The 16,968-nt window shown below is 28.2% G+C and overlaps 2 protein-coding genes across 12 annotated transcripts in view; one reads left to right on the plus strand and one right to left on the minus strand.

Moving 5' to 3' along the window:
- LOC100214107 (polycystin-1-like protein 2) overlaps positions 1-10,248 on the plus strand; it is a 194,904-nt gene extending 184,656 nt beyond the window's left edge. For all 9 annotated transcript variants that reach the window (XM_065815297.1, XM_065815299.1, XM_065815298.1 and 6 more), the window contains 3 exons: positions 3,605-3,874; positions 9,750-9,896; positions 10,000-10,248. In XM_065815297.1, coding sequence (XP_065671369.1) covers positions 3,605-3,874; positions 9,750-9,896; positions 10,000-10,169 — 587 coding nt within the window. In that variant the 3' untranslated portion in view covers positions 10,170-10,248. The remainder of the gene's footprint in view (positions 1-3,604; positions 3,875-9,749; positions 9,897-9,999) is intronic.
- A 3,435-nt stretch (positions 10,249-13,683) lies between these two features.
- The window catches only part of LOC101239335 (diphosphomevalonate decarboxylase), a 40,397-nt gene continuing 37,112 nt past the window's right edge, over positions 13,684-16,968 (minus strand). For all 3 annotated transcript variants that reach the window (XM_065815308.1, XM_065815306.1, XM_065815307.1), the window contains 2 exons: positions 15,671-15,733; positions 13,684-13,943 (listed from right to left, as the gene is read on the minus strand). In XM_065815308.1, coding sequence (XP_065671380.1) covers positions 13,911-13,943; positions 15,671-15,733 — 96 coding nt within the window. In that variant the 3' untranslated portion in view covers positions 13,684-13,910. The remainder of the gene's footprint in view (positions 13,944-15,670; positions 15,734-16,968) is intronic.

Here is a 16,968-nt window from a genome sequence, read left to right on the forward strand (position 1 = left end):
ATGTGACGAACTGAGATTGTGATCAAAGCTAATCTTGGTTATACTAAATAAAATTATTCACTACTAAATTTACGAACAAAATTTCAATAAGAAGTTTTTCAAGCTTTCTTTTTTTTTTCTTGAAAAAATGGAAAAAAAAGCAATGCTTTTAAAATAATAGAATAATTTTAAAACATAAAGGGAAATGAAATATTCCAATAACACAAAATAAAGGAATTAAAATTTTTTTAATACATTAACAAAAGAAAAGAACTAAAACATTTTATCCAGAAATAATAATTGCATTTTCTTGTCTTATAAGAAAAGTTCAAAGTAGCTTTTAATCTTTTATCATATAATCAACTTGTTATTTAATAAATCACATTTGAATATTTTTATTTTAAGTAAGCAAATAATAATATATGTTACAATATCAGGACCTAGTCCCTAAAGCTATACCTTAACCTAATTTTATTGTAGAAAATGACGTCAAACTTAACAATTTCTGTATTTTCTGTAATTTCTATCTTATTCTTTAATCTTACTTATGTATTACTTTGTATGAAACTATCTAAAAATTGAAAATATAAATTATCGGATATGAAAATTACTATTATCGGAAATAAAAAACAAGCTGTTTAACAAAAAAAAATTGTTGAAGATCAGTTTTAATTTATGGCTAACGTGTCCCATTTGAATTGGGCCAACTTGCTCCTTCGTAATGTTTAAATATAAATGCTTTTGTTCTTAAACCATTAACTAATATTATTTAACTTTATACACTAAAAAAATCCTTTAGCTTTAAATTTAAAACTTAGATTATGCATTACTATCGAACACCAGTGAGCATATTAACGTTAAACAAACTGTTCAAATTTTACTTGTATATTACGATGTATATCGTTAAAACGGCCCCACACTTCTTCTATGATCCAATAAATACGATTTTTTTTTGAAAGTGGTTTCAATTACATGAATTCCTAGCTCGCTAAAGCGCTTAATCTTTAAATAAACTCGATTAGCCCAATCTGCTTTTGTCTACACATGCTTTTAATGTATATAAAACATACAAATTATTTACCATTGGTTGATATCTACGCAATCACCAACGCAGCGTGTGATTGTTTTCATTTACAAGTAATTATCTATAAAAGCTATGAGATTGGATCTTTTTGGCTATAACTCTATGCAAAATGCTTACAACACTCTTCATCAAATCCAAAGTTTGCTGACAATAATGAGGTGGTCATATTTACCCGGCAATAACTTGTCAGATTAAATTTTTGTTTTAGCATAGCATTTAATTAAAGTGTTATTATTTGAATTTAAGGTATTTTATAGTTAGAATTTGTTTCAAAATAAGAAATTTAAAAAAAAAAATTGAGAAAACACAATAAAAAGAAATACAAGTAATACCAATGCTACATATTTGCCAGATCAACTTGAAAAAAAAAATATCAATCGTTCATATTACCTTCTTGATTTTAAAAATGTACTGCTTTATATATTTGATATATGAGGAAAAAAAAGAATTATACCAAAAAATAAGTATTCAATTTATTACATCATTCATTAAGTCAGTTTATAAGTAAAAAGTAAAAAAACAGTCGAAATAAATATAAATAGCAAACTAATTTAAGCACTTAATTATATTTTTAAATATAATTATAATTTATAAATTTTCTTAACGTCCCTAAGATGTTGTTTCTGTTTCACTACCATCTATTTTACTCTATAATGAAATTTAATTTTAAGCCGTTTTTTGCTTACATTTTTATTTCTTCTCATCACCACCTTCATTTTTTATCTTATTTATTGCATTAAAAAAAATATTCCAAAGCTTCACGAAGCGATTTAAGGCTTTACTTATTAAATTTTTACTTATTAAATTTCGATCATTAATAAATGTCATTGAAAAGATTAAAGATTTAATTTTATGTCACATTATATTTTTTGGTAACATAATTTTTTTACTACGAGAGGTAACTTTTCAATCCTTAAAAACATTTTCCGCCCTTTTTTTAACGGTGCGAAGAATCCAACGGAGAGGTCTTAACAAATGTGTTGGTTTGGGGATATAAATTCAATGTTATAGTTTTCACAAGCATGAATTGTTCTGTGGCTTAAATATGAGAAGGGGTTGTTATCTATTATTACTATTTTTTCAGTTTGTTCTCAAACTAGTTTTCAAAAGGAAATTCTCTCTTTAATAAAATCAAACCAACTTTGATTTTATTAAAGAGAGAATTTTTTTTACTTTAATTCTTATTGTAATTAAAACTTCATTACACATTTAATAAAACTTTTTTATTTACATGGTCATCATGCGAATTTATTGTCTTACACATTGTTTCCGCAAAACATCACTGTGAAGTCAACCGCTGTTCATTATTCTCATTGTACTTGAAACCTAACATATTTCATAAAACTTCTTTATTTTCTCGGTCATACAAATCTATTACCTTATAATTCTAAATATGTCACAAGGTGAAATTTACTTAAGCTTGTGTTTAATATTTTCAAATTATGTTTTTAGGTGTTCTTTGTTTATAGCTGCATGTTTTTATTGAGTTTTTATATAGTTTTATGGGTTAACAATAAGCTCTTCATAAAACTTGAAACTCAATTATCATTATCCGATGTTTATACTATAGTGAATGATGAAATGGTCAATTAGGAAGGTTCAGTGTAACTTTTGTCACTTTCTGATGAATGGCTCTGAAAATAAACGCAGTTCGTCAACTTACCCATGCGGCCAACTAGCCCCGATCTCCCCTACTATACGACTTTGTGGTTTTAAATTTTAGCTGACATTATCACGTTATTTTTATTTAATTGGAATCTCTAAACACACTTAAGAGTAACTTTGTTACCCTTGTTATCTTTAAGGGTAATATTGTCACATTTAAGGGTAACTTTGTTACCCTTAAATGTGTTTAGAGATTTCAATTAAATAAAAGTAACGTGATAATGTCAGCTAAAATTTAAAACATAAATGCTTCTTGGATGCATTTATTTGGTTTCTTGAAGTATTACTCTGTTATCTTGAAATATTAATCAACTCTCATAAAGAAAATCTGTTACATTATGATAAACAATCAGGGCCGTTTCGAAGAGATCTTAAGGAGGGGTGACGTATCTACTTTAGGCCGAGAAAAAATTCTATGCCGACTACAATCTTAAAAAAAAAAAAGGTCCTTATTGATAAGCATTTGCCAAATGCCAACTATAGATCAAATTTTGCCGACTCCAATGTCCAAATTTGCCGACTATTTTTTTTCCTAGGGGAGTTAGACACCCCCTTCGGGTCTTAGTTAAAAATTTGTAATTACATTTATTTTTATTCCAAAATATTAAGAAAGGAAGCACTGCTTTTTAAAGTGTTTTTAAATTAAGTATTTATTAAAAATTCTTTAATAAAATCGTCAGTTTAAAACTTTATTATTTTAAGTTTTATGCATATTTGGCTCATAGCATTTACTATGGAATAAAAAATATATTTTTATAAAATAGATTTTTTTTAATTTAATTTTTAACATTATTGAAAAAACATTATTGATGGTATTAAAAGAAATCAAAATTTTTCTTTTTAGAAAAAAAATTGAGTTTAGATTATTTTTTTTAGGTCCATTGTTAGCAGGATATCAAAACTATTTTAAAGCAATCGGCTCCATTGTTTCATTATTATTGGGGAAGTTTAGTTATAATCAGTTTGAAAAAGCGAATTCTGTTCTTGGACCAATCTTTTTTTTTGGATTTAACTTCGTTGTTCTTTGGGTTGTTATGAATATTTTTGTTTCAATCCTAAATGATGCTTTTAGTACCGTGCGTGAAGATATTCAAAACAAGGCTAATGAATACGAGATGGTCGATTTTATACTCGACCATTTTAAAGGTTTTTATTTTACAAAACTATTTTGATTTTAATTATTTTATTATGGATATGCAATAACCAAATAATAATTTAAATTTATTTTTATTTAAGACTGGGCTCGAATTAATGGAGATTATAAATCTTGTTAAAATTTTTATTTCCTCCCAATCCCCTCCTCTCCCCTTTTTTGAGCTAACAATATATCAACACAGATAAAGCAAGGAGGCATAATAGACTAGCCGGAGGGAGAACGAAGCCGAAATCGTTTAAAATCGTTGTACGGTTTTAATAGCAATAATCCAGCGGCAAGTCAAATATGTTGAATAATCCAGCGGCAAGTCTTTATGTTGAAAAATTTTGAGCTCATTTTGACAAAAAACTTATATTTCTCCAGGATTTTGTTTTGTGCGGTATTTTTAGCCGGATTCAAAAACAAAATGCTGATTTTAAAAAATAAAGATATATACCTTCATGTAAACTCCGCAAAAATATTTTTAATTTTTATCTATTAATTCATTTCTTATATAGAAATTTATTAATAGCCGTTTTAAAAAACACAAATAAAAAAATAGCTATAAACTATCTCTTAATTTGTAAAAATTTTTTTTTTTTAATTTTTTATCTTTCACTTGCTTTGATTTTTTAAAATTTAAAAGTAAAGCTTTGATTGCTTATAAAATGATATCATTGGATAATATTTTTTGTTAGTGGAATGTGATTAGTTAACTTTAAATTATTTTAAATTATTTAAATTATTTTTTGAAAATTATGTTGCTGCTAAAATAGTTCTTCAAAAAATGACGTATTTTTACTTCGACTTTCTCGATCTATATTATACCTCTTTAGATAAAGTCAGGCGTTAAGAAACCCAAAATTTTTTTTAAATAAAAATTTGTTTGAGATTTCTGGCTTTAGAGCTAAAATAAGTAAAATGCCATGATAATATTCATTTTAGATATTGTAGAATGAAGTTGCACTATGTAGACATGTTGCCATGATACTAATTTAGTTTTTTAATTTTTAATTTTTTATTGAATGTACATTAATAATTTTGCTTTTTTTTTTATCAAAGATATAAATTTTTTATACAAACTATTAAACAACTTTTTATATAATTAAAATATATATATTTTTTTTTTTTTTTTTTTTTTACTATTTACAAATAAAATCGTTATATTTCGATGGAATCAAGAATTTTACTGCAATACACAGTTCCAGGTTTGCAGTTAAAAATCAAAAAACTAAAAGGATTGTTATTTTTTATAAAAATAAAAAATAAAAATTTCTAAAGTTCAAACAACAAAAGAACAGCAAACACATTTTTTTGCTTTTGAGATATTGCGTTTATAACTTTAAATGTTTTAATTTGGTGTTTTTTAATTAATAATTTGATTACATTAGAAACTCTTAAAAAATAATTGTACAGTGATATGTAACAATTGAAAACATACAACTTGTATCAATTGATACTTAAAGTAGGGTCAAACAGTTTGTTATTTTTTCCATTGTGCAAGAATTCATTTCCATTGTTGAATGGTATTTAATGAGAACATCATAACAAAACTTTTTGCTTTTTTAAATTGCTTTTTTTTTCTTTACCAAAAGAAAATATGGAGGATTTTTAACCCCATTTAATGACTTAGTCACAAACTGTCTGCAAACTGAGTTAATATTGATTTAAAATTCTGCTGGTTGTAAATTTGATATAAAGTTATTAGAGCTAAGTTAACAGTGTAATCAAATTAACAATCCGCTAATTACAAATTAAGAACGTTAAGCATTCCTGGAATTACGTGACACTAAAATTTAAACTTGTATTTAAAAAATAAATTACAACAACGGAAAATCTAATGCATCGTGCCATGAGTTTCACATGCATAAAAATATATTCGTTTCTACAAAGTTAAGTTTACTAATACACCAAAAATTAGCTGAACTTAGTTTCAATATGGTAACATATTGTTACCATATTTTTGTGACTTTAATAAAATATGCATTTTCAGAAGAAAAAAAAAAAAAAAGAGAAATAATGAAAGAAAATACTCGATGTAGCAGCTCTCCGCTGCGAGTCAGGATATTTGTTAGTCAATGTATGTACTGAAGTCCCTGGCAGCAAAGTTTAGACAGAGGTGGAAGCATATTATGTGGGAGGAGGGATTTCTAGATATGTTGATTTCTCAAGTTCTTGTGTTTACCAATGTTATTAAATTGATCAAATTGTTCTGTTGTTCAAGAAGGTGAAAACAGTCTTTAAAATTATTTTGATTGAAAGGATATATTCCAGTTTTAACAAAAGCATTCGCAGCTTTTGCTGATGTTCCACTTTTTTAAATATGCATTGTTAAAAGGACCAGGAACCTAAAATGACGTCACAACTCTAGCTTGATGATTCCTTAGCCACGTGAAAATCTCTTGATTATAATATATCTCTAATAGACCAAAAAACTTAAAATGGTTAGACATGTTTTTACAGTGCGGGAAAACAACGTACTACAATATCTTTTTCCTTTGCGTATTCCAAAACTGCCAAAAACTTTCCAAATCTTTTATGTGTAACTTCTAAGAGGAGAAGCTTTTTGTTAGTTTTCGACGCACTAGAGTCGTACACAAAATGTTCAAGTCATTTTAGGAAAATCTCACAATTCACAATCCATCAAATCATTTTTGAATCTTATTCTAGGAAAAATGAAGATTATTGGCTGAAATGTTGCTATTGCATTCATACAGCATACTATTGTCAATTGTCAACCACGTTCAGCATAATACTGAGTGCCCCTATTTATTTTTGTCCTTAAGTGGACAAAAAAACCCAAACAGTGGTCAACACTGTTTGGGTTTTTTTGGCACAGTACTTAACCCTAATTTGTCAACTTTAAATACGTTCTCATAATAAACTTTATGTTGCTCTTTTATTGTTGATAATGTTTAAAGAAAGAACATTTTTTATTAAAAATGTTCTTTAATTTAATTTTTTATTAAAAGCATATGTTTGAGTAAATGGCGTATTTTCTGGTGTTCTCTGTGAGATTTTTGGGTTGCGTTTTAAATATCCACTTAACCATTTTTTACCAGCTATGCTAAAATAAAGATTAAAATTTTGCTTGATATGACTTTTTTGAGCTATTTCTAATACTAGTCGCCTTAGATCTTTTGTTGTTAAATCAAAAACATTTGTTTCAATATTAATTTTATGTTTTTTTTTAAATCTTCCTAAATAGCATGACTTAGTATTGTTCTAAGACCTCCTTCAATCTTTTTTATGTTTTCTACGCAATTTTGCAGCACTAAATTAAATGGTTTTAATATATATATATATATATATATATATATACATATATATATATATATATATATATATATATATATATATATATATATATATATATATATATATATATATATATATATATATTAGCCTCCAAAATCTTAAAAATATTTTCACTAGGTATTACTAAAAAGAAAAATGCTTCATAAATTTGCAAAAAGGTTCCCTAAATTCACTGGTAGCCTAGCCACGTCTCTGATAAATATGCATTTTATATATAAGGTAAACATTGAAATAAGTTTATTCATTTAAAATCCATATTTATTTGCAGTTTTAGTTAAAAAACAAACTGAAACTAATAATTTGAGTACCCGCTGTATAAATTAAATTAAATTTATTAAAAAAAACTTTTGAAAATTTAACATTAGCTTAAAAACTAAAAGAACTAAGTTAAAAATAAAACTTCTATTTATTTTACTAATTAAGTTTAATGATGGCATACCTATGCCAACATGCGCAACCCGTCAATATTCCATCATAGGAATAAGTCACCATTTTCATTAAAACATGCTTTGTCTGCCTCGTTTAAAAGATAACAATAAAATAATCATTCCTTTGAATGCACAACACTTGTTGGGCAAATGCATAAAAAGTTCATTTTTGTTCGATTTATGAAAAATTATCATTCTCAAATATATAAAGGGACAAAAATTAAAATCATCAATAAAATTACATCCCTAAACTGTTGTTTATTGATTATAAATAGAATATTTGTGGAAAAAGTACATATTTTTACCACAAGTCAGTTGACAATTATAGGTCTAATCGCTTTGTCACAAAACGGTGCCATCAGAGATGTTTTTTCCCTATCATAGACGTCCTTCTCTTATCAGATTCCCTTCTACTTACTATTCCTAATTTCTGTCAAAAGTTTGTTTTCTTATTTTTTTAGAGCCACCTCATCCATTTAATAATGCTCTTCTAACCTCGTCCATCTGATTATGCTCTCCTATGTTATTTGCAGGCGCTTGAAAAAAAAAACTTAATTTTATTTCTCTTTTTAAAACAGAGAAATAAAAGTAAAATATAATAATTTAAGATAAGTAGGCCCCTCAAACTACATATATTTGTCAGTGAATAAAATAAAACTTGAATAAATTTAGGTGCAACCTATTGTGATAATATAAGCATATTAATGTCAGATATTTTTAAATATTTAGAGAGAAACTCATTTTGTGATTAGAAGGTCTTTAAAAAAATTTTTTTTTGTCAAAATTCATTTTTATAGAGCTATCAACAATGTTTTGATTATTATCAACAACTTTAACGAGGATTGCATTTTTAGGTAGTTTTGTCTTTTTTCAACCAAAATTAAAAAAACAAGTTTATAAGTTTTTTTAAATCTAAAATCTTTATTCTCCGGATGACTTTTTTAGTCTTCATCATGCTAAAAGTATTAAAAAGTATGATTTTTTTTAGTTTTTGTCAAACTAAAAATATTTAATATAACATATTTTACTATTTAATTTGTTTACTTTAGCAGCGCCATGGCAACAAAAATCTGAGACCTTACTTTACCTTAATTAGTGGTAACTAGACAATCTTAAAGGTTCAAACACACACACAAACGAACAAAATTAACTTACCAATCTTTATTCATAATTTAATAAGAGCTATTTTTAAAGATTTATTTGACGATGATTTGCTAAGAAAATGTTGACATGTTCCAGTCATACGGAAAATTCAAATAAAGAATTTCATTCAACTTTGTGGTCTCGTTATCTTAAAAACATAGTAAAATAGCATTTGAAACTTCTATAAGTTCTGCATTAATTTATGATAATGATAATAGAAATATGATAAAATCTGTTTTAAGTTACTTCGCATAATTAGGTAATCCTAATTATTACTTCACATAATTAGGTAATTCTAGTAATGCAAAGTTATGTTATCAGGGGTGTGGAGTCGTAAAAAAAAAGTACTAACTCCGACTCCAACTCCAAAGTAAATTTTTTTATTTTTGCGAAATATACGGAAAACTTCTTTAAAGGTTAAATATTTTGTACATGCACGAGCAATACGAGAAGTTTTACTCCAACTCCGACTCCAACTAAATGTTAATGAGGTTTATTGACAGAAATTTTTATTTTTCATTTTTGACTTGATTTTTCTCATTTTGAAACTTTTATTTTTATTTTCAATTTTAAAACATGATATCTCCAGACTAGGAGATATTCTTCAAATATGTAGAACTTTTTTGTCATTAGTTTCTGTTAATTTCTTGTTTTGAGGCGCCATTCAACTTAATTTATCAGATTTTTTTTTTAATTTTATATTTAAGTTTAAATTCAAATTCATATTTAAGTTTAAAAGTCAATGAAAACTGCGAAATAATTTGAGCAAATGCTGAACGTGTAATTTTCTTTGCATACAAAAAGTTGCAAAAGTTTTATTAAATTTGGCCATTTAGTTTGACCGCTGATTTATAACTGTTTTCAGAAAGAATTTATAAAAAGGTTATCTAAACAAAAAGACATGCAGTATAAGCTTAATTGCACAGTTAGATCACAAGTGGCCTATTAACGCTAAACAAGTGACACTTTTTATTTATTAACTGTTACTACTTATTAGGCTGGTTCGGATGGAGAGTTCCGAAGATGGCTGTGTCAACAAATCAATATAACAACGTTCAAAGATCTGAACCAAATGATTGTTTACCAACCAATTCTAAAATTAAGTTTCAGATGAATAAAAATCAATCTATCAAGTTTAATAAAGGTAAACTATATTGAAAAAAAAAAACCCCTCAAACATTTGCTTTAATAGTACAATATTTTTTCAAACAGAGTATTTGGTTTGAAAATATTTTGTTTATCTTTAGCGAGTAAACCAACTCATGCTGTTGAGTTAAAGAACTCAATCTCTAAACGTATTTCAAAACTTTCCAAGTACGATCACTTATTACAAGTAAAAGAATTCAATAGTAACGAAAACGGTTTGCTGGAAAAGTTCAACAGCTGCATAAATCTTGTCTACAAATCAAAAGTGTAAAACCCAATTGATAGTTGAAGATAATGGATCAAAAAAAATTTGTTATATAAATTTGTATAAAAAGTAGTTAATTATGCAATGTTGTTGTTATCATTTCTAGGAAAATTAAATTTGGTTTTTATAAATTGCAAAAATGTAGTTTTTTACATCAGGGTAATTCCATAACATACATATAGTGTACATACGCATATATGGTGTTATGGGGTCAGCCAAAAGCGTAAAAAGAAAATGGGTTTCTAGGTCAGCGAACCGTTAGCGTATGTTAATACCTAATGCTGATGTAATCGGAATCAGCTTTTATTTAAACTTTGCGGACCTTATATATATATATATAACAGGTCCGCCAAATAACTTTTTGTTTTGAAAATGCTATAAAAAAAACTACTGAATATTTTCTCAAATGTCTTTTTTTATTTGAAAGTACAATCTTTCCGGTTAATAATGGAAAATAATTTCATTCAAATGGCTGCCTCGGCTGGCCATGCAGTAGCCTACACGATCGGTCCAATTTTTAAGCACATTATCGATTGTGTGCAAATGTATTTCACCAATGGCTTCACGAATATTGTCCTTTAAAGCGTCAATTGTCTCTGGCTTGTCGGCGTAACACTTATCTTTGAGGGCACCCCACAAATAATAGTCCAACGGTGTCAAATCGCAGCTCCGAGGTGGCCAAACGACATCAGCCCTGCGGCTGATAATGCGACCTTCAAAAACAGGGCGCAAAACATCGAGTGTAGCTTCGGCTGTGTGGCACGTAGCGCGTTCCTGTTGAAACCAAATGTTGCCAATATCCTCCTCTTCAATTTTTGTGAACAAAAATTCGGTCAACATGGCCCGATAACGATCGCTATTGACTGTAACGGTCACTCCTTGCTCATTTTCGAAGAAAAATGGCCCAATTATGCCTCTGGACCAAAATCCGCACCAAACAGTGACTCGTTTTGGGTGCATCGGCTTTTCAATGTATGCGTGCGGGTTTTTTGTGCCCCAAATGCGACAATTTTGCTTGTTTACATACCCGCCATGATCAAAATGAGCTTCATCTGAAAAGATGATTTTTTTGGCAAAATTGGCATCTTCTGTAAGTCGATTGCAGGCCCGCTTAGCGAAGCGAAAACGCATTGGATGGTCAGTTGGCTTCAACTCCTGAACCAATTGGACTTTGAATGGCGTCATACCAAGGTCTTTATGCAAAATTCGTCTCAATGATGTCTCCGAAATGTTTAATTGTTGAGAACAACGGTGAATTGATGTTGATGACACTTCACGCACACTTTCTGCAACAGCAGCAATATTCTCGGATATACGCACTGTTTTTGGCTTATCGATGAGGATGCCAGTTTCTTTGACTTTTTTTACAAGATAACGAACATACGGAGCTGACGGTGCTTCTCTTCTTCCGAAATCCGTACGCAATTTTTGCACACATTCCGCAACATTACCGTGATTTTCAAAGTAATGTCGCAATATTTCCCAGCGTTGTTCAAGCGTATACACAACCATATTCGTTCAGCGGAAGAATAAAACTAATTATCTGTCAAATCAGACAAGACCTAAGTGTTACCATTCACGAAATAAGCGCTAGTTGAAAAAAAAAATAGTTAGATGGTGGACCCGTTAAATATATATATATATATATATATATATATATATATACAGGGGCGCCTTTTTTTCTGAGTTGAGGATCGAAGACTGAAATCGTCCATAAGACGTCGCTGAATGATGCGAGAGCTCACATTCACATCAGGAGGCAGTTCATTAAGAATTTAATGCCAGTGGGACCTTTGTAGCTGCACGGCGGATTATGGCGTCAGTTTTCGATGTGGTACATCTCGGTCTGCCACTGGAACTTCCTGCAGCGCTGGTGCCTGTTGATTTGATGTGTTGAATGACGTCGTGATCAGTTGTCTTAGACATTTGTAAACGTGCGGCAATCGCACATTCAGACTTCTCGTATTCCATCAAAAGTTGTATTTTAGCACGTTTTCCAGGTGATGTTGTCGCCATAGTCAAATGCAAATAGTAATTCACAACCACGTATGCGATGGCATATATAACAATGGTACAACTGTTTTGATTGGCTGATAACTAGCCACGTATGCAAAACGTGATGGTGAAAGCGCCTACACTGCAATGTACATACTGTATACATAGATAAACAATGCGTGGTCGGATCTTTTTGACCTGCACTGTAACAACTTTAGCGTTTTATTGCTTTTTTAAAATAATGCGCGATTCTTAAGTTACTACAAAAATTTGACTGAAAGATGTGCATTTATCGTTGTGGGTCTTTAATATTTCATATTTTTTGTTGAAAAATTCAAAGAATACTTAAATACTACGATGATGAGGGTAAATGGAAAAATTCGGCCGTGGCATTCCAGAAATTGCTATCGTATCTTTGGCTGGAATAAAAACAACACGGTCAAAGTAGAGGAAGACTATTTAAGAGAAAAATGAAAGAATCTTTGGAAATACGGTATCACCATTGTTCTCCAAATGAAGGTGGTTTGAATAAAGACGACGGTGATTACGTCACATCGACGTTTTGGAAACCTTACTTTTCTTATTTAAGACGCAAGAACACATTATAATGATGTTTTGTTACTTTTTTTAACGTTTTTTTTAATATTATTTGAATAACGAGGGTATATATATAGCACCTAGAAATATTGATATAAAGAATTTTATAAGGATAAGTTTACATACTATAACAGATTTTTCAACTTAATTAAATTTTATAAAACTAAATAAAAATTATAAGTTTATTGGAACTATAAAGTTTTTGAAAATTTCCGAAAATTTTGTGCAAAATTTCCCTGAAAATTTTTGGAAATTTTCAAAAACTTTATGGTTCCAATAAACTTATAATTTTTATTTAGTTTTATAAAATTTAATTAAGTTGAAAAATCTGTTTTAGTATGTAAACTTATCCTTATAAAATTCTTTATATTAAAATACAATATTTCTAGGTGCTATATATACCCTCGTTATTCAAGTAATATAAAAAAAACCGTTAAAAAAAATATTTAATGAAACTTCGTGTGTTTATGCGTCTTAAATAAGAAAAATAAGGTTTCCAAAACGACGATGTGACGTAATCACCGTCGTCTTTATTCAAACCACCTTGATTTGGAGAACACTGGTGATACCGTATTTCCAAAGACTCTTTCACTTTCCTCTTAAAATGGTATACCTCTACTTTGACCGTGTTGTTTTTATTCCAGTCAAAGACACGTCTTTTTTTATTAATATAAAAAAATAAATATTTACAATTTTACATAATTACATTATCTCGTTAATATTATATCAAATTTTAACAATATAAAAGTTTTACAACTGTTTATATGCGGTAGTGGTGTAGTGTTATGCGGTAGTGGTGTAGTGGTAAAGCGCTCGCTTCGTAGGCGAGAGGTTCCGAGTTATTACCCACCACGTCCCTGGTAGTACCGCGCTCAACTTGTTTCTCCGCGCAGCGGCCTTGTTCCCTAAGGTTTAATATTAATGTAAATTTTATAACTTAAAAAACTTTTTTTTTATTATACATTTGAAAACATTCTACATAGTTCAAGAGTTAATAAATCTTAAACATTTTAATATATTATACTAAACATTTAATATACGTTAAATAAGTCAAAAACTTTAAAAAATTTTTTATAAAGAATTACAAAAACTTTTAAAGATATGCCAAAGACGTTAGATTTAAACAAAACAAAGATGGCAGCAAGCAATCGTTTTTTAATTTGAAACCAAATGAGCTCCAGGTCCTGGCTAAAAATAAATATCAGATTAAAATCAAGAAAAACTTCAGGAAAGTGGAGAATTATTATTAATAGAAATGAAATTCGACAAGAATATTTACTTTCTAAAGTTGTTATGAGCAAAATTTAATCATAAAATTGAATGCATTTTCTGCTGTATATTATTTAGTAATATTCCCAGGAGTTACGTTCCCCCATTATCATCCAAACAAAAAAATTTCTTTAAATTGTTGATTTTACTCTTTTAACTGGTAAGCTGTCTGTTATCTGTACCTAGTGCATGATTTTTTAAATTAGTCATCGCTTTTTTTTTTTTTTAAATTATGCCAGCGATTAATAGATTTTCAGAACATAATTTTTAAAAACAAACGCCACTTAGGATGGTTTAAAACAAATACAATTTTGCAAAAACAGCCGGAATACTTAATTCTTCAAATAAACTAATAAAATATATTTTTTTATAAATTTATTTCATAATATAAAGTAACTCTTTTTTTATGCAACTTCATATTCAATAAATTCATCTTTAGTCTTTTTTTTCCTTCAACGTTATGAGACTATTTTAATCGAATTTTGAATTCTGGGTAGTTAGTTTTGGGTCGGTTAGTCTTCAAGCCCAACTTGGCTTTTGTTGAACCAAAATACTGAATACTGTTGAACCAAAATGCGGAATACTGATGTCGTGTTAGAGCTGGATGCCCTTTTTCTTCTAGACAAGGTCCAAAAACGCATTGTAAAGATAGTTGGACCCACTCTTTCTGCTAAGCTTGAACCTCTTTCCCACCGTCGTAAAGTTGCATCTCTTTCTCTTTTCTATCATGGTCGCTGCCCAAAGGAGCTAACATCTCTAGTTCCCATCTTCATGTTTTCCTGACTCATACAACCTACTACTTTTCAAGTCTTCTGTCAACTGTTTCTTTGCTGTATAACTATTCTTTTTTTTTTAGTAACTCCCAACATAATAGTGGTTGCTTGCAGCCTTGTTGGGAGTGAATCAGATATATAAAAAAAAAATTAAGTTAATTTTTATTAAAACCTTTCCCGTAATGAAATAACTGACGAAGAAATAAGATTGATTAAATAAAATTTCACATCAATCATGCATTAGGAAGTTTTAAAACAGTATTAAGAGTTGTAATTTTCAAAACTTTTGGTAGAACTTTAAAATTGAACCAGTATTAGTATGTATATTTGGAATTCAAACCAGTATTATTAATGTATAAAAAAAAGATAACATTAATAAAAATTCTGTGTAAGAGATAAATATCTAAAATAAGTCTGAAACATTTCCAACAATTAACATTCATAGCAATTAGTATTTAAAGCAATCAGCATTCATAGTTGTGTGATTCAACTATTTGAGAGCAAATACTCAAAGCTCGATCTTTTACAAAACTATTTGGAATAGGACTGGGAACTAATTGGAACTAGTTGAAATGGAAAAATTAAATCACAAAAATTAGAGTTTATTCTAAAAGAAGTAATTCTAACCTATTAAGTGTGTTGAAACTTGCGATATCTGGCACAAACTTTGAGTTTGATAAAAACTAATTTTTATTTTCAAATCATTTATAAAAACCGAATTTTAGATAAAATTTTAATAACATTAGCAATATCAAAAAATAAGTTTAAGTGGAAATAATTCTAACTAATAAGAATTCGTTTAGATCAAAAAACAATTAAAAAAAATAAGCAACTAAAAAAACAAGCTAAAAATAAGAAAATCGAAAAATTTACCTTTGTAGAAATGATTTTTACCAATGCAGAACTGTGTGGTTTTATGCCATCAAATATTTTCTCCTTTAATATATAAAATTTATAAAAAAGTTAAGAAATATTTAAAAATATTTCATTTATTATTTAACTATAGTCTACTTTTGAAAAAAAAGAAGTTTTGATCTCTCAATTTCAATTCTGGACGATCAAATTTGATCGTGAAAAATCGCAAGGCAAACTTAATAATAAAAAATTTAAAACCTTCAAAACAGAAAGTTAAAATTATCAAGTTAGCAATTAAGTGTTTTTGATTACTGAAATAAAAATAGTTTTGAGACCATAACAATCTTTTGTTTATAGTATAAAAAAAGCGCGAAAATATTATTGAATAAGCAAAAATACAGAATAATAAAAATTTTTTCTGGGATCGAAATGCAAACCAACAAAACAAAATGCAAAGAAACTTAATGCCAATTCTGAAGAAAATGTGTATAAAAATGCAATAAAACAATGTTATTAGGATTTCTTTTCAACAGATCCTTGCTACCTTGAACGTTTGCAAGCTGGTGTAATTTATAAAAAATAGAAATAACTTAAGATTCGATGACAAACTTGGAAAAAAGGATAAAAGAAAAATAAAGCTTTCGAAATTATATATTTAAACCAAAAGTTTACATCTTGTAGATTTTCTTGCCAAAAAGAATGAAAATAGTATTAACATAGATGTAAATAATATGTATAATCATCATAACAAAGAAATTTGTAAACTCTTTATTAGTTTTGATATAAATACAGAATGCAGCATTGTTGATTTTAATACTGGAAATAGCCATGATTTTATTGTTGATTTTTTGTATCATTTGTATCAATTAGTCCTTTATTATATGAACATGAAAAATATAAATTCATTGCTTTAATGAATACCCATTTTCTACTTTTATGACTTTCTTGGACCAGCAAATTATCAACTTTCATATTTCAGCTCAAGGAGAGTGAAGGTCGAAACAAAGTCTTAATAGCTATCTGAAAAAAAGCATAAACATGTATCAAATTTTATACCAGTGTAGCATTAGTGATGTAGCTTCATCTCAGAAATGTGGAATTAAGGAGTTTATTAACTTTCAAAACTCTTTTCTTGTCTATAAAAAGACTTGCTTTTACAGAAACAAGCAACCATTTATATTGCACTATTTTTAAGCGTGGGAAAAGTTGATAATAAAAATGGCCATGCAATCATAAGGAATTGTAAAAAACACGAGTTTATTTTGAACGATTCAATGAACATATTTATTTAGATTAAAATTAAAATAAATAAATCA

Source organism: Hydra vulgaris, chromosome 13 (assembly GCF_038396675.1).
Source record: "Hydra vulgaris chromosome 13, alternate assembly HydraT2T_AEP".
In the NCBI taxonomy this organism is placed as follows: domain Eukaryota; kingdom Metazoa; phylum Cnidaria; class Hydrozoa; order Anthoathecata; family Hydridae; genus Hydra; species Hydra vulgaris.